Raw genomic sequence first — 18,295 nt, 5'->3', positions numbered from 1 at the left:
AAACAATCAGAATTTGTTGCCCTCAATGTATTTCACCTTTTGTATTTAACACTTACTATTTTCTTTCATTTTTTAAGAGATATTGTCATTCTTGTCTCCACTATTATCCAACACTGTCTTTGGCCAGCATTAGGTCTCATATAATTTTAGCACTCATCTCAGTTCCTAAAAATCAGTAGTAGCACAACATGTGGGAAAATGATAAATAAAGGGAAGAAGATGGCCAAGAGAAGAAATGAGATTAAATTTGGACACTCAAAGATGGAAGGCACTGAAGTATACTCAAGTGGACAACATGTTCAGCCATCCATTAGAAGTCCAGAATAGAAATTCTGGGGTAATTAAATAGTTAGATGTAGATTTATATTCATCTCAATGTATAATTAAAGCTAAAATTAAATATAATAACTAACATTTATTCCTTACTATTTATACTACACTATTACAAACACCAAACATTGTTAGGTCCTTTCATTATTCCTCACTACAAATTCATGAGATTGTGTGTGAGCATATCCATATTTTAGAAAGAACTATAGGCTTAAGAAGTTTAATAATTCAGGAGACTTATCTCCTTCATTTATCTCATAAAAGATAGCTATGAACCAGATTTTTCAATTTAGATTCTGTGAGATTTAATTGAAAGAAAAACAAATCCCTGGAACAAATAATAGCTTATAGCAGTTTATATACATTATTAAAAAATATAAAAATGCCTCTTATAGTAAGAGTAATGCCAGTAGGACATGTGGTTATACAACAAAAATTATGAACCTATGGGCAAAACTTATTTCAAAAATTAACATTTTTATTCCAATGTTAAATATATAAGTTGATTCATTGCTATTTTTAACTTGCATGAATACATTTCATTTGGGAGGCCTCTTTGGAGTTTAATGTGGCCTATATTTGCTCTAAGGAATGAAATTCTGCTGATGCATAGGCTTTATCAGATGAATTATGTTATTTTTCTCACAACATAAGCTGGTTCTAAGATGAGCCAGAGAATCATAAAATATTCCATTTTCTAATCCATTGTTTAAATTCCCTCCTAAGGGAGCCTGCCAAGTTTTCTGCCAGGCCATGTTGAGTACCTCTATGAGAGAAAAATTCACTTTCATTTTGTACCACACAGCCCTGACAGCTGGAAAGAGGTGAGATTTTTTTTTTGCTCTATATGTTAAAAAATGGCAGATAAATTAAGTGTTTTTGCTAGGTTTTTATGCTAGAAGTCCCAAAGGAGGATTTGGAGAGTATTAAAAATACCAAAAATAGTTTAAGAGTTTCAAAGTGATTATCTTAAGAGTTGCATTAAGTCTATATCAAATTACAGAATAAAATTAGAATCAAAACTTCAGAAGTAAATATCCATCATTTTAATTATTTCAAAATGTATGAAGGAAAACATGCATAAAACATTTCTGGGTGTTTATTGAGGTGTCTTCATTTGTTCAAGAAAGAAGAAGTATATTTCATAATAAAAGGACAGTTCTAAATCATTTTGACTCTATTGAAAAACAAAAATTAATAAAATCATGATTTAAGGTACATTAATTGAATATGGTAAATTTTGAAAACTACTTTTCTTTAGTAGCTTATATTAGTTACACAATATCCTTGAACTATAGTCATTTCCTTTAAAATTGTTGTCAAGAAGAAACATTTTCTGAATCTTTATAGTGAAGTGTGATGCTAAGAAAATATTCACAGGCTTAGTATTTATCATTTCCCTTTATTTGCTTTCTATGAAATGACTATTAGTTGATTTAAATGTTTACAGTTGGGAAGGTAACAATTCTAAAATAACTTACAGTGCATTCTAAACACGGGGCAAACATTTCCTAGCAAAAGGATGGCTTATTATGTACCACTACATCCTTACTTGCTTTTTAAGTATAATGGACCTAAAAGAAATCTTTATGAAATTTTTGGTTTGTAAATTGAATCTTTTGGGCTTATTTTAATCATAGGGAATGGCTAACACACCACTATAGAAATTCTATCAGCTAGAAATTTCTCTTGTGGACAGTAGTGGTTATGAGTAGTTCAAAGGGACTAAAACATGTTTTTCTAACTCAGGCCAGGGAAATAAACCCCTTAATTTGCTTGGTTCGTGTCTTTACTTAATCCTTGTAAAATAAAGGGAAAGTCTTCATAGATTAGAAGATTGCATGCTTGACTTCTGATAACTACAAAATTGGCTGACATCCCTGAAGTTGATGTTGAGAACTACCCTGAATTGGGATTCCCTGATTCCACCCTCTGTGATGGATTCATCTGAAGTATCCAGGAAGAGAAGGACAGCATTGTTTATGTTGCAATGGGCTGTTTTCTGTCCTTCCATTGCTTTTTAAAAATTTGATCCCTAAAACTGTGTCTGAAATTTTTCTTATACCCCTTTTTGGTAACATGATCTTTATTAAAGAATAAAGGATGTGCTTTGAACATTCTTTTTTTTTCCCTTAAATTCTTTTATCACTACATTTTAGGTCTACAATACATTAACATTTATCTTTGGGAACTCATACCTTTACATGATGTATCTTGGTTCTTATTTTTCCCCATTCCCCTGCCCTCCCTTCACCTCCTCCAAGTGAACATTCTTGAAATTTTTTCACATATCACTCACCAATCAAAATTTACTGAATTTGTAAAGGCATGATGCTGTGATGAGCTATATGGATACAAGAGTAAACAAAATAGACATTGTCCCAGATCTTATTGAGTTTTCTTTGTAGTTGCAAAGACACAATATAGTTGAGCAGACATGATCAGAGTAGAGTGCCTTACATTCAACAGTTAACCAATAACTGAGTTCAACAAGCATTTTGATCCAGTTATTTCCTATTTGAAAATCTCCAATGGATATGCTTTGAGGATTTAAAGAAATGCTTCCTGACTTTATAGAGTTTGCATTTGGGCTTGAGAGACAGATAACTTAATAAACAAGATAGAAACTCTTGCTTTAGTATAATGCAAATACAGGGAGTTTGGCTGACACTACCAAAATACCTCTCTTGCATTCATAGCACTACCCTTGATCACCTCATCATCACAAGAATGGCATTTGCCTCTTGTCTCTTTGTCCTTGCCTTTGCATCTGTCTTGAGTGTAAGTCTCCTTCCCACTGTTGAAACCATTTGGCAGCTTCTTGCCCAAGGAATTCTAAGATACTATCATTTCATAGGCTTGTGAACATACCTTTCAACTGGAGGGTATTTTGAAAATGCATTTTTATAACTGTCAAGAAATCATACAATTCACAAAATTTCAAAGCCTGAACCAAGATCTTTAACTTTCCATTCATGGAGAAACCTTATCCATATCTCTGAGAGACTTACTCATATTTGCTTCTGACTCAATAGCCCTGTTATGATTTATATTGAGAATATCCTCCAAAGGCTTCATGCACTCATAGGAAGGGCTTTAGGAAGAGGTTTATATCATGGGGCACTATAGCTGACTTGCCCTTAGGGGGTGGGGGCTGGTTAAGGGAGGCAGGTTAATGTAGACATGACCTAGAAAGATATAGCTCTCTCACTGACTCCTCTCTTCATTTTCTGCTTTTTGGTCATTACAAAGTGAGCAACTTACCTCTGCTGTGATCCTCTGACATGCTGTTCCTGCCCTGTCTGAATCTAGCCCACCATGTACTGTAACCATAAGCCAGAATAAACATCATCTTCTTTAAGTTACAAGTATCTAATATTGTGTCTGAGTGATGAGGGAAATGACTGAGACACATTTTGGTACCAAAAGTGGAGCTGTTGCTGTGAATACCTAAACATGTGGTTTAGAAGCCTTTGAAATCATTCACAGGAGGTATTTGGAAAGATTTAGAGATGTCTGTTAGAGAAGCCCTAGAATGCTATAGCTGAGCTTGTTAGGAGATTCTGGTCAGACCTTAAATAAACGGATTTCCCTAGATTCAATTCATCATGCTCAGCCACCCAATCACTCAAAGGCCCCTTACTATCACCACCAAGATGCAAAAAGGCTGGGTTACTGCTTGGGCTGGCAACAGACCTTGGCATCATCCACATAATGCTGGTTTTACAGACATATAGAATGCAAGAGTTTGTAGGGTTAGGATGGCTTCCGCTTAGATTTCAGAAGAAGGTCTGGAAGGCCAGGCAGTGTGCCCCTGAGAGGGCAGTGTATGAACCTGTGAGTGTGAAGCTGAAAGTGCAATGGAGACCTCAGAAAGCTGGAGAAGCCAGGAACATGAAACATCTAAGAACAGCCACAAAGAGTGAGCAAAGCCAGCCCAAGAGAGAAGCCATGAGAGTACAACCACCAGCAGTGTCATGGGGTGGTGGGAGGGGCATCACTCAAGCCTTTTGGAGTATACATCTCACCACAACTTGCCCAGTGTGCTGGACATGGAACTACAAGATTTAATGTTCGCCCTGCTGGGTTTCAGTCTTGCTTTGGTTCTATTCCTTTCTATTGTCTACTTCTCCCTTTTGGAATGGGAATGTTTATCCTGTGCCATTGTAGGTTGGACTTAAATTTTTTTTTATTGTTACAGAGGCTCACAGCTAAGAGTTTGCCTTAAGGCTCAGAGGAGACTTTGGACAAACTTCAGCAATGCTGAAACTGTTGGAACTTTGGAAACTCTTAAAAATGGACCAAATGCATTTTGTATAAAGAGATGCACATGAGTCTTTTGGTGGCTTGGGTGGAATGTTTGTATCTTGATGTTCACCCAAAGCCTCATGTCCTCATAGGTAGGGCTTTGGTGGTAACTGAATCATGGATCTGTAATATTCATCCGTGGATTATTATAGATAAATGTGATTTTGGAAGATAAAACCTGGTGGGAGGAAGTGTGTCACTGGGGACATGGCCGGAAGGGTATCTCTCCCTCCCCTCTTGATTGTGCTCTGCTTCCCACTGGACCCATACCCATCTGCCATACCATCCTGCCTTGGAGCCGGCCAACTATGGACTGAGACCTCTGCAAACTGTGAATGAGAATAAATCTCTCCTCCTTTAATTTATGGATGTCAGGTATTTTGTCCCAGCAATAAGAAAGCTACTAAGACATTTCATGATCATGTGGTTTAGAAGCCTTTGGTGTCTGTTCACAGGAGGAATTTGGAAAAATTTGATGATGCCAACTAGAGAATCCCTAGAATGCTGTAAGCTTAGCTTCATAGGAGATCTTGGTCAGAACTTAGAAGAGCAGAATACTGATAGTAGCACAGACAGTAAAGACCAGGCTCAGGAGGTTTCAGTTGGAAACAAGGACTCCATTGACAGTTGGACTCCAGGCCATGTGTGTTATGTTCTAGCAGAAAATTTGTGTACATTTTCCTCACATCCTAAAACTTTGCAGGAAACTAGGATTAAGGGCTATAGACTAGGGAGACTTTGAACTTGGACTTTTCAGCAATGCTGAAACTGTTAGGACTTTAGCAACTCTTGGAGATGGACTAAATGCATTTTGCATAGAGGTATACGCCTGAATTTAGGGCAGGTAGGGGTGGAATGTTCTGATTTATACAGTAACACCTTGGTTCATGAACGGTTCTTTTCACAAACAATTCAGTTCCCTAACAGAAGCACTCAGTAGCATTTTGTTTCTGTTTGCAAACTCCACATCTTCCCCGGAATTGTGGAACAAATTATGTTCATGAACTAAGGTACCACTGTATTGAGAATGTCCCCCAAAGGCCTCATGCACTCATAAAGCAGAGGTTTGGGAAGAGAATTAGACCATGAGTATGCTGTAGCTGACTTGCCATTATGAGGTGGGGCCTGGTTGGGAGGTGGCTGGGGGCATGACCTAGAAGGGTATCTCTCCCTCCCTGGCTCCTCCCTTCACTCTGCTTCCTGACTGCCAAGATGTGAGGAGTTTTCCCCTGCTATGCCCCTCTGCCATGCTATTCTTGCCCTGGAACCAGTTGATCATGAACTGTAACTGTGAGCCAAAATAAACCTGTCATATATGTTGAAGATGTTGGATATTGTGTCTCAGCAATGAGGAAAGTACCAAGACAAGCCTCAAAGATGAGAAATTCAGGTCTCTGTTATGGTTTATATCTAGATGTCTCCCAAAAGCCTCATGTGCTTATAGGTAGTACTTTTGGAAGGTGATTGTGATAGAGTAATACTATACAATAAGACAGACCCTTGCCTTGCCTCCATGTTTTTTTTCCATAGAATGTTTTGTTCCAGAAATGTACAGTTGGTGCTGCTGGGCAGCTGTCCTGCCCAATATATCAAAATGTTTTGTAACTGTTTGAACTTCATGACCTCTCAGGAATAGTTCTTTAAGTCCACCCCTTTGCTTCTGTGAGGATGTTCACCCACTATGCCTTTCAGGAATGTTCTGTAACTTCACCTTTCTGGTTTTGTGAACATGCTCACCCACTATGCCTTTCAAGAAGGTTCTGTAACTCAACCCTTCTACTTCAGTGAGCATACTTGCCTACCCTATAGATCCCTATGTAAGGAGGCTCTTATTTCTGGTTGAGCACTCAGACTTCAAAGTACAAACTCCTCTGAATCCACCAGCATAGTAAAGGTTTTTCTTCACCTCTTCAAGTGACCATCAGATTCTTGAGTCTTCAAATTGTAATAGCCATGACCCAGAGCTGTAACACTCAGCTGTGGCTCAGAGCTATGGCACTTGGCTGTTACACTGAGTAGTAACACTTGGCTATAGCACTGAGCTGTTCCACTTTGCCGCAATAATTAAACCATGGAAACACTGTAGCTAACTTCACTGTTAAGAGGTGTGATCCAATCAGAAAAAACAAGTCATTGGGAGTTATGATCTAGAAGGCCATATCTCCCTCCATCTCCTTCCTTCTCCCTCTCCTTCCTCACTTTTAAATGTGAGCACCTTTTCCTCCCCATGTTGATCTGCCATCCTGTTTACTCTTTGGAGCTGGCTGACCACTAAAATTTGAGCCAAAATAAACCTGAAGTTTATTTTGGAAACAGAACAGGACTTATTCATCCTAGTAAGAACTGGGAAATACAGTGAGAACCTAATTTTCTTGGCTCAATCTTTCTTTTCATTCCATTGCTCTATAGAAGGAATTGTCTGTTTTAAAATAGTCCATCTCTATTATTCAGACTCTTCCATGAGAAGAACCTGATGTCTCTGGGAGACCTGAGATCAGATCTTATTTTTTAAAAGACTCCTTTCCTTTTGAGTTAGACCTGATTCTCTCATATTTTTGCCTTGATAACACAGAATCCCTGATTTTATATGATCTCCAAATCCCTTCCCTGTTATTCATGCCTGGTATTTCAACAAAATAACATAATAGCCTGGAGTCTGCATGGTTATCTCTAATTATTTCTTTAATGTTTTATGTTAAATATGAGATGGTAAGTGCTATGTCTAGGGAGGTAGAAATAGGCATAATAATAACAAAGGATAAAGACATGATTTTAACAAAACATAAAAATTTCCTTTGGAGAATAAGGAAGGAACCATACAGAGACTTAGCCCTGTAGTATAAAATTTGGGATTCCTGATTCTACCAGTTCTCTACTCTGGACCTACTGAATCAGAATCTTGATGTTGAAAGAAACAGAAATAGAGGGCACACATGTAGATTTTGAAAAATCTCCAGAATTATTGATTCTCAGTTCATCTTTTTCACATTTGTTTCCTCTTGATAGTTAAAGAGCAGAATATACTTCTATGGGACTGAATAGTAACCAATTAAACAAAATAATATTAAAATGCACTATCATAGCATAATTTTGCAGCCTGTTAAGAATAAAATATGTTCTGAAAGTCTTCTTGGTCTAGACCCTGTAGTAACCTGTGTCTTTCCCCGTGGTGTCACACGGAAATAGATCATTTCATAATGACATCATAATGGGTTCTGAGGTTCTAATAACAGGACTGTAGCCGTTGGTTTATCAGGAACGCTGAGCGTAGTAAACTCTTGAGGAAAGGAACTCAAGTGGATGAATTATATTGCTCCTCATGGAAAAGATGAAAAACTTCTTCCTGGCTATCCTGGCTACTGGTTATCTCTCATGTAAGTACTTACCAAAGAATCTTGGAGGAGAGAACATTTGATTTTCCAAGGGCAGTAGCTAGTCAGTAATAATTGCTATTGAGATGTAGGAATTCTTGAAACTCTTAGTATTTTCTCAGAGTTAAAGAATTTACTACCTCAACTAGAATAAGTATCAGTGGTTCACTTGGTTAATATATCAAGAACTCTGGCATAAACAATTGCAGACTTGAGAAATTTAAAAAATTATCTCTGAGAGTTATAATCAATATCTGGCAAATAATTTGGCCTTCTCTGTTAATTATCAATTTTCAGTCCACTCCCTCTTCCTCACCCCCCTTACTTTTCCACACATTGATATTGTGTGTGTGTGTACACAAATGCATTCTACACAAAGCAGTGTCAGTTTTAGCCATTGCTTACTACTAGAGTATCAGTAGGTGTCATGAAACCTTAAGAGAAGGCTCAGCTCTTCCTAACTCACTCCAGCAAAGTGACACCAACAACTGAAGTTCATGATGTAAAACTGAATCCACTAGGTAAACGGTGCAGGTAGATACAAATGCAAAGAGAAGGTCTGGTGCAGTGGCTAAATGAAGTCAAGTGAAATATAAAATATGAGAGTAAGGAGAACTCTGAATAGCTTGAGTAAGCAAATGTTAATGCAGTGTTGTAAACATAAAAGGCTTCCTTAAAAGGGAATGGAATTAATATGGGAAAATGAGAAAATGGAAACAAAGTCTTTGTAAATAGCAAAGGATGGGGGAGTTGAAAGGAGGGCAGAGGAAGGGGGGAAAAATAAGAACCAAGAGAGATTACGTAAAGGTGCAAATTTCCAATGATGAATGTCATTGTATTGTATACCTAAAACGTACCAATTAAAAAAAAGAAAGGGCTTCCTTAAAAACAAGTATAATTTAGAAAAAAAAAAAAAAAAAAAAAGGTCCATTCAAAGCAGAAAATAACCAGAAAGGAAGGCAGGTATTGAAGATTTCTATTAGTAGGCAGCTAGGATGACTATGAAAATCTAGACCTTTCTCTAAAATAGGTCTATACAATGCCTGAGTAGTCCACCAGTGAATAATATTGCTGACTTCTGGAGGATGAAGCTTGAATTTAATTGCTTCCTGTCCAAGTGCAGCATTAAACCTAGAACGGGCTAATTTTGAGTTGCCTGAGGGGGTATTAGATTCCCAGGCATGAGGAGAAGAAGGAAACAATGTTTGAGTGTTAGACCCAGCGAGAGAGAACCAACCAGAGACCGATATTAAATCCACACAGGAGTTTATTACCAGCCGGGACCTGAGCCGAGCATCGGACTCGAGCCTCGACTGGGGGTTGACAAACATGTTCTATACACCTTTGAGGCCAACAGTTTCTAGGCGACCCCTATGGGATAGAACTAGTAAAGCAAGCAAAAGGTACCGAAGCGGAACGTCCTGCTGTTAGAACATTTGTAAAACAATAGTTGATTAATTGTTATTTCTAAAGCGACCTTTTAAGGGGAGGAGGTTTCTAAGCTTCCTCCTTCTGAGTTCATCTAAAGGACAGGGAGGTGGGTCGAGCAGCAATATGGAGTCTGTCTTCCTAACTAGGGTACTTCATTGAGAATCAAACATGGCTAGATAAACCTCCTATGAATAAGACAATCATTTTTCTACAAATTTCACAGTTACTGATTTGTATGTGACCACTTAATGGGAAAATGAGATGGTCATATTTCAATAATGCATTATTTTAATTGATCCTTTGAATTTTTTTAAATTTCAGATGTTTTGGGTAAGCAAGTATTTAAGGTAAGTTTGCCATTTCCTGTGTAAGAATAGTTTTTCCAATCTTAGATTTGTAGAATTTCTATTAGTTTGAAACATATGAAGCCATTACAAAACTCCCAATATCTGGCCATTTTCAATCTACACAGATTTAGATTTAGTTCAATCTAAATAGTGCTGTCAAAATCCATTTGAGGTAAAACCTAGACTCATTTCAGTCTATTCTGGTCTCTCATGCCTTTGTATACCACTGGCAATTAAAGCTCCTAATTTTTTTTTTTCTCCCTCCAATTTAATTATTTTCACCCAGGTTCAAGATCTAAACTTTTGCCCATGTTGTTGCACTAGCCATCTGATGTTCTTCTTGCATTTAATTTGATCCAGGAGTTGGCAAACTAGGGCCATGTATTTTAGAAAAACAGAATTTTTTGGAATGTAGGCAGGCCCCTTTGTTTATATTTTATCTTTGGTTGCTTTTAGACTAGAACAACATAGTTGATTAGTTGTAACAGAGGTCAAAAGGTCAACAAATCATAAAATATTTATTAACTTGATTTTAGGAGGAAAAGCTTTCTGACCTCTCTTCTAATCTTGAGAATGGACTTTCAGAAACGTAAATCTGAATGAGACTTCTTCCTATTTAAAATAACGACTCCTAGTGTTCTCAAGATAAAATTTCTGCATGCTTAAAAATCACCTTTGTCCAATCTCTTTTTTACATTGTTTTTTAAAAATTTTATTAGACTGTGTTCAAAGTACATGAAATTTATACTGATCTTACAGAATAGGTACATGTGCATAATCCATCTTGATTCCTTTTTATTCCCTTTTCCCTCCCCACCCACCTCCCTCTCTCAGATTTTAAATCCTTCTTCCCCATTTTCCTTATTATTCTTTTTGTTGTTATTTTGGGGGATCATTTCTATAATTTGTTGTTCAGCCTCTTGCTCCCTCAGAGAATTCTTTTTTCATCCTAGATTCTCATTAACTTAAACTATTTTTATGTCTATTACTTCAGTCTTGTGTTTTTTGTGTTAATAATTTCCTCTAATTAAGTATTTCTCCCATATTTATATCCAATGTTAAAAGTCATTTGCATGTTTTAGATTCCACTGAAGCATAAATTCTTTGCCCTCCTAAACATACCAGTCAGACTTAACCACTGAAAGAGGAGATTAAGAGACATAAACTGTTTCTCAAAGATTGACTTGAATTATTTGTAATAGTATTAATGATTATGTTACTTCATATGCCAATAAATCTCTTTTATTTCAATAAGCACAGCTTTTCTTTAACGTTGCTTTCCTTTAATGTTTTAGGAAAATATAGCTTCAAATCTGTTGTTGATATTCATATTTACTATAAATCTAAGGTTGTTAGTCAAGTTTAAAAGATGAGCCAGTTAAAGAAAAAATATTTTTAAAGAAAAATAGCAGAGGAACTTAGAAGCATTTGTGAACCAAGTGATTGAAGTTTGGGGGACGTTGCTGTAAGAGGGGCATTAAAATCTTATGTAAAGGAGAGTAATCTGATATTCTGTGTAAATGGATACATTATGATGGGAACCACTGGAGTATGAAAATGTAGCAGTGCATTCTAAACTGCTTATTACTTATTAATACTCATGAACTTCCCAAGCCACCTCCTACCCATAGACAAATTATTCTCATGCTGAAGATTTCTAAATCCTGTTTAGTCCAACTTGTAATACAGAGGAAAACAAACACCTAAAATGTACCAATGAAAGGATATACAAAAAAAAAAAACTACAGTGGGAAGATAATTAGGAAAATTTGATGGCTCCTTCTCTTACTGTTCCAGAACCCTAATCCCCAAAAGACTAAACTACCGAAGATACCAGAGTAAGACTGCACTGTGTCCTGTTCCAGACAGAGGGTGTGTTGGGCGAGGGGGAAATCTTTGAAGAATTAAAATGCTTTCAGAAGCACCTGAACGATGCTTCCGGTCACTCCCACATGGGGTTATAGTTATTTTTATTACTTCTTAGTAATATTTTCCTTCTCTTCTCACCAGTTGCTGACACATTACACAGCCAAGAATCTGGACTCTATAGCCTCAATTTCCCTAAAAGACAGTAACACTAAAGGCCCTGGCAGCTAAATTTATGATAATATAGTTTTGGGGTTTTATATTTATGATAATTTATCATAGTGTGATCTTCTTTTTGTACAAAAGAAAACAACCAACCACTTATATTAAAAGCACTAAAAGATCACTGCAGTATAGAGAGTATGACCTGTGAGTTTTCTTTTAGACTATTTCATGCCACCATTATGAAGAAGAAAATGAACAGCAGCAACACATATGCTCCATACGAGTCAGCCCATTGTGCGCCTCTAACAACGTCACATACTCTAATTCCTGCGTGTACTGCTTCGCCAATATGTGAGTGAGAACATAAAACCAAACCCAGACCCCTCTTTTGAAAATCTAACGCGTAGATGACTGATAACAGCTGATATTTACGATTTTGTGAATCTGTAAACTAAAAAATGATGTAATATGAAGCTGAGCTTGAGGCAAATGAGGGTGACAGAGAGTAAACAAATAGCAGTGTCCCATCCCCAACTGAGAAGAGCGGCCTGCCTTCTTTGCCTTTGAACATGAGTTTCAATATGAGATTCTGGATGGAAAAAAAAATTTTGTTTCTAAAATCTTTGAAAATCATAGTTGTAAGAAACATTACCCTTCACAAGATTTCACTAAAACCACAAGTCTTAGCACTCAAGATCAGAAGAACCTGGGTTAAATCTTCCCTGTGCAGTTAAGTGATATTGGAAAAATATTATAGCCCCTCCACCAGGGATCAAACTCAAGACCTTGCACTTGTGAGGCAGGCACAGCACCACTAAATCCCCAGCCCTTGAAATTGTTAACTGCAAATCCAAGGCTGTATTTCTGCTTCACTCACCAAATATGCTGCAGCCACAGTGACTCTTCTTTCTTGATATTTTCAAACATATGAAACTCTTTCCTGCTTTGGAAAATTTGGGCAAGCTGCCTTCCCATACAACAATGTTTTCCTCCTGCTGTTCACAAGGCCAGTGCATTTTCTGTCCTTTAAGTTTCAGCCTAAATATACAGTACCTGCCCATAAGTCGTCTTCCTTGACAATCCTATCTACAATAAACTGATCACTGGTGTTTTCCACATTCATTCCCTTCTCTTCTATTCTTAATATTTATCATAATTCCAAATATTTTAATCTTCTATATGTTTATTTTTGTCCTTTTACCACATTTAAGCTCATGAAGTCACAAGGTAGGTATGTGCTGTGTTCTCAGAATTTACCACAATGTCACTATTCAATATGCCCCTAGGAAGTGTTAAGTAAATACATCAGGTGGTTCTCAGGAAGAGTGAATGTACTAATGGATATAAAATAAATTTATAAAATTAAAGCTCACTTTATAGATAATTTAAAATTTTTTATCACTTGTTCTTTTGGCTCAGAATGACGTGATTAAGAGGGAAGACTAAATCTTATAGATAGGGATTGGACTCTCAGCTTCTCTGTTAAATCACATGATTTAAGACAGATGGCTTAAGCTCTGGAATTACCTTAGAGGTCACCTATGTGGATTTTAAAAAATAATACATAAAGAAGGCTTAGCATAGTGCCTGTCACATAGCAGGCCCTTAGTAAATAATAGCAAGAGTGGCCTTGTGTTGCTACCAAGTGGAGAACCAATCATGCCCACTTTCCTGGGACTGAGGGTTTTCCTGGGATATGGGACTTTGAGTACTAAAATAGAGCAGTTACAGACAAATCAGAATGGTTGGTCACCCTACCATCAACATACCTTCATATTCACTACCCTCTAGTACAGTGCATTCCGTGATTACTCTTTCACTAAGATCAGATAACCTACACCATAATTACCCTCAGCCAGTACATCAGTATCTTTCAGATCATCCAAGACCTTCATCTCATAGGCCTCCAAATGACCTCCATTGTGGTCATAATTCAGTGGTTCACACAGATGGATTCCCTGGGAGGCAGAGAAACTGTGCTAGAGAAGGATTCCTACTCCTCCCAAGTTTAGGATAGCTCTCCGCTTTGATCTTTGCTTCAGGTCTACTATCTACCCCTCCACTGAGATCTCAAAGTATTTTGAGTTATGATAAATATTAAGAAAGAGAAAGGGATTTATGTGGAAATAAAAACAACCTCTTAGTGTTAAAAATTAATCTTTAAGATTTTAATTTCAATAGAAGGGAAAATAATAAATTTATTCCTTTGAAGTGCACATCTAGTGGTCTTTAATATATTTGCAGAGTTTTACAATTTTCACTACTATGAAGTTCATATACAAAGTTTTTTGTAAGCACATATTGTTTTTTCATGACTGTAAACCTATGAGTGAATCACTGGGATTTATGGTAAGTCTATGTTAAACATTTTGAGGAACTGCCAAACTGGTTTCCAGACCACTTTCAAACCTTTGTAATGACACTAGCAATATCTGAGGGTTTCAACTCCACCACATCCTCACCAATACATGTTATTATCCATCTTTTTTATGATATCCATCTTCTTGATGATAACCTTCTTAATGGGTATGAAGAGGTATCTCCCTAAGTATGAAGTGTATTTCCCTAATTACTAATAATGTTAGATATGGTTTAATGGGCCTACTATCAAATGCTTATTCAGATTCTTTGCTCATTTCTAATCAGATTGTCCTTTACTGTTGTGTTGTAAGAGTTCTTTATGTATTCTGAATACAAGTTCCACATTAAATGTTTATTTCCAATTATTTTCCCCATTACGTGGGCTATCTTTTCATTTTAATAATGATGTCTTCTGAAATACAGTCAATTTTATTTTGGTGAAGTCCAGTTTATCTATTACTGCTTGTGCTTTTGGTGTCACAGCTAAGAAACCATTGCTTAACCCAGTTATGAAAATCTACTGATGTCTTCTTCTGAGTTTACAGTTTTAGATCTTACATTTAGGTTTTGTGTCCATCTTCAGATTGTTTTGTTATTGTTGTTATTGATGTTATTTTGGGGACTTTGGGGGATGGGTTTTTGTTTCTTGTTTGTTTTACCTATGGCATGAGGTGGGGGTCACAATTTCATTATTTTGTGTGTAGCTATTCTAGCAACATGTGAAAAGAAATACACTTTCCCTGTTGAATTGGTTTAGCACCTTTTTTGGAAATCAATTTGGTTCATTTCTGGACTTTCAGTTCAATGAATAAATATGTTTCTTTTTGCATTAATACCACAATATCTTGATTACTGTAGGTTTTTACTGTTAGATTTAGAAATCGGGAGGTACAAGTTCTTCAATTTTGCTCTTTTTCAGTTTATTTGGCTATTTTGGATTCCTTATTAAAGGTCTTATCCAAGAATAGTGTACAAATCTATTCAGCATAATCATTCTAGGAATAAAATACTAGGAAAAAATTAAATATTCTAATATGATTTATAGTATACTATCTGCAATTAATACTTCCTATGAAACAGTAAATGCAGTTGTGTTACTGTGTATAGAATTGATTTCACTGGCAAGAAATCCTGTATTTCCCAAGATTTCTATTTTCCCAAGAGTTCTTACCATCTTCAAAGACAACTGATAGAAGTGCATATTTCTCAAATAAAAGCTGCTCTTTCCCGTCGTGGAGCTGCCACTTAACTATCCTTGTCGATGGCACCCCTGATGTTTAGTACACTTATGCACCAGTGCCTGTCTTCTTTTGATCTCAAGCCAGTGGACAGATCCCTTCTGATTCTCATGCCTACCATTTTGGAAGGAGTTCATACATAAGAATTATGTGACTCCCCAACTGTCACTCTTACCTCCTTCAGCCCACGTTTACTTTCTTCTCAGGTTATCAAGGCATTCCCAAACTGGGAGGTGGGTCATTTTCATCATAAAGTGAAGGGGTCAAGTATGCCCTTACCCTAGCTGCAGTAACTCCCACCATCATTCAAGTACCAGTTTAGGTTCTACCTGGTACTTTGTTTCTGCATCTTGGCACAGTCAAGGTCAATACACCTAAGCACAGCAAAGATCTCTGATTCTATGTCTGCCATAAGGCTCATCCTTTTTTAGCCAAATATTATATTTACTTTTTGTTGTGCGAAGGATCAGACCAGGGTCTTGCACATTCTAGGCAAGTGCTCTACCACTGAGCTCCATCTTCAGCCCTGTGTACACTTTTTTAAAAATCCCACTAGACATCACATATCAAATTTTCTAATTATAATCATGATATAATATTAAGTTATAAGGGAAGATATTACATAATACATATAGTATGAGCAGATTTTAACAAAATATATTTGTAATATATTAATAAAAAATAAAATTAAAATGAATACATGATTAGAAACATTTTTGAAACAAATACATCTGATTTTTGAATAACATTTATTATATTCATTGTGCTTGGTGCTACATAGGAATAACCTCATTCAATATTCAAAAAAATGTTACAAAGTAAGTATTGGTACCACTTCCCATGTTATAGATGGTGAAACTGAACCTTAGAGAGATTTAGGAATTTATCCAACTATCATAACTCATAAGGGGAGAAACAAAGAAACAAATCTGGAAATTTGACTCCCAGAACCTATTATCATAGCTCATGGTTAGAATTTTGTATTTGTAAAGAATTTTAGGATTTTTCAAACACAGGTTATTGGGCTGGGGCTGTAGCTCAGTAGTAGAGTGCTTTCTTGACTTGTGAAGTCCAGGATTTGATCCTCAGAGCTGCATTTTTATCTTGTATTTTGTTTACAAATCAAGGGCTTCCTTTCCTTAAAATCTCTATTATGATACAACTAGGCAAAGAGGAAGACTGTTTAATTAATACCTAGTAAGTTCCAAACACTGTGGTAGGTGCAGGGAAAGCAAAAACAAAACAAACAAAAAGACAAACAGCAAAAGTAAACAAAAAGAACAAAATACTATTACTTTCAGACTATTATTTCTAATTATATGTGATTATAACCCTGCTATTATTAGAAAGTACTTTCCCAAATAGGCCCCTTATGAGACCCACACCGATACTGTATGGTTAGGCAGGGAAAAGATATTCCCTTTTATACATAAAAAAGAGAAAAACTCCAAAATACTTATCTTGCTCAATCTCAAATAGGAAGTATTAACAGAAAATTAACAATTTTTTTTAAATTTTACAATAGCTCCTAGATGGCTATCCTTAATTTTTTAATGGATCACTTTCATATTAAATATATTAACAAAGTCCACTGACCATAATTTAGTATAAAATGCAGTAAATGGCTTGCTGTTGTTATGTTTCTGCTGATGAAGGCAAATATTTTTCACTCCTGTTTTCCGTACTCCTGTGTTTATCTTGTTCTTGGCCAGCAGGGCCATTGCAGCCCATAAAGCAACTCTGAAGTGAGCCTCAAAACAGTCTATCTCAGTAACTACCCCAAATTATGAGTCTTACAGACACAGTAAAACGATTTCTCCAAGTGTCTCAGCAAGCCATTAATTTACCCTCCCTCTACTTAACATGTAGGGTTACACATTTACTAAACACTCCAATAGTTTTTCACCATGATTACAAAGCAATGGGGCCTCCCCAGTGAAAGGGTGTGGTGAGCTGAGAGGAAAATCTTTACAGCTATGGGCTGTTTATAAGTCAGGAGTTTACAAATTAAGGGCTCCATTCCCTTAAAATCTCTATTATAATGCATATAGACTAAGAGGAAGAAAGGTTATATTTCATACAAATGATCTCTAACTATTTATATCAATTCTTTTAGAGCATTGAATCATACTCTTACAATTCAACATGGAGGAATGTGCAGCAAACCCCCCAAATCTTGAATATTTCTTCATTTATCACGAGTGAGACCATTTGAACTAAGCATCGTCTTTCCTTCATAAAGCAGAATTTATTGTATTGTCTTATTTTTTCTAATCAATAAATATTACCCTATGGAAATCTCCTTTGACTTGGGATGTTTAATGACATGTATGAGATCTGTGTTTGATTGTAGACATACAAAGCTGAATAGAAAGTAACTGTTTAATTTATCAAATCACAGTTTAATAGGCTAATTAAATAATGCAGTCAATGATTCAATAAAGTTTAAGTTACTATGAGAGTCAAAGATATGGCTAGACCCTTGGCGTTCAGTAGTAACCAAAACAGATTTTTGTACTTGTGCAGTTTCTAATCGAACAAAGAAGCAAGAAAACGCACAATTATTAAACAATGTAAAATATGAGGAAGAGAAAAACAACCCATGATAACCCAGGAGTTGACCTTGGCCTTGGCATAGTTTGGCCTGTACTTACATCTGGGCTTTGATAGTCTCCTGTTTAAGATTAACAATTTCATAAAATGTTTACAGCTGCAAAAGCCACTCTATGACTATGATGAATCAAAACACAAATACTACACCATGGTCACACCTGAACATAGGCAAAAATGAACATTATCCAAGCCACCAAATACCAGACATCCCTTTATCTAGAGTAAAATAAATGTTTGCTGCTTCTTCCCCAATTAAAATCCTTCC

The 18,295-nt window shown here is 36.3% G+C and overlaps 1 protein-coding gene across 1 annotated transcript; it reads left to right on the top strand.

Annotated features, from left to right (window-relative positions):
* The first annotated feature begins 7,861 nt into the window (after positions 1 to 7,861).
* Positions 7,862 to 17,707, top strand: LOC101706659 (ovomucoid-like). The gene is made up of 4 exons (XM_004854368.2): positions 7,862 to 8,012; positions 9,762 to 9,787; positions 12,039 to 12,169; positions 17,534 to 17,707. Exons 1-4 carry the CDS (start codon positions 7,958 to 7,960, stop codon positions 17,595 to 17,597), a joined length of 276 nt encoding a protein of 91 aa, XP_004854425.1. The 5' UTR covers positions 7,862 to 7,957; the 3' UTR covers positions 17,598 to 17,707.
* The last annotated feature ends 588 nt before the right edge of the window (positions 17,708 to 18,295 follow it).

The sequence above is a fragment of the Heterocephalus glaber genome, unplaced genomic scaffold, assembly GCF_053883595.1.
Source record: "Heterocephalus glaber isolate CG9 unplaced genomic scaffold, H.glaber_assembly_v1.0 deba00001463, whole genome shotgun sequence".
Classification (NCBI taxonomy): domain Eukaryota; kingdom Metazoa; phylum Chordata; class Mammalia; order Rodentia; family Bathyergidae; genus Heterocephalus; species Heterocephalus glaber.
The sequence above is the reverse complement of the archived record's forward strand: the minus strand, read 5'-3'. Positions and strand labels throughout refer to the sequence as shown.

Coding starts and splice junctions, on each gene's coding strand:
- LOC101706659 (XM_004854368.2), top strand. CDS start 7,958: ATGGAAAAGATGAAAAACTTCTTCCTGGCTATCCTGGCTACTGGTTAT. Junction 8,013..9,761: donor GGCTACTGGTTATCTCTCAT/GTAAGTACTTAC, acceptor TTTAAATTTCAG/ATGTTTTGGGTAAGCAAGTA. Junction 12,170..17,533: donor GTGTACTGCTTCGCCAATAT/GTGAGTGAGAAC, acceptor CAATTCTTTTAG/AGCATTGAATCATACTCTTA.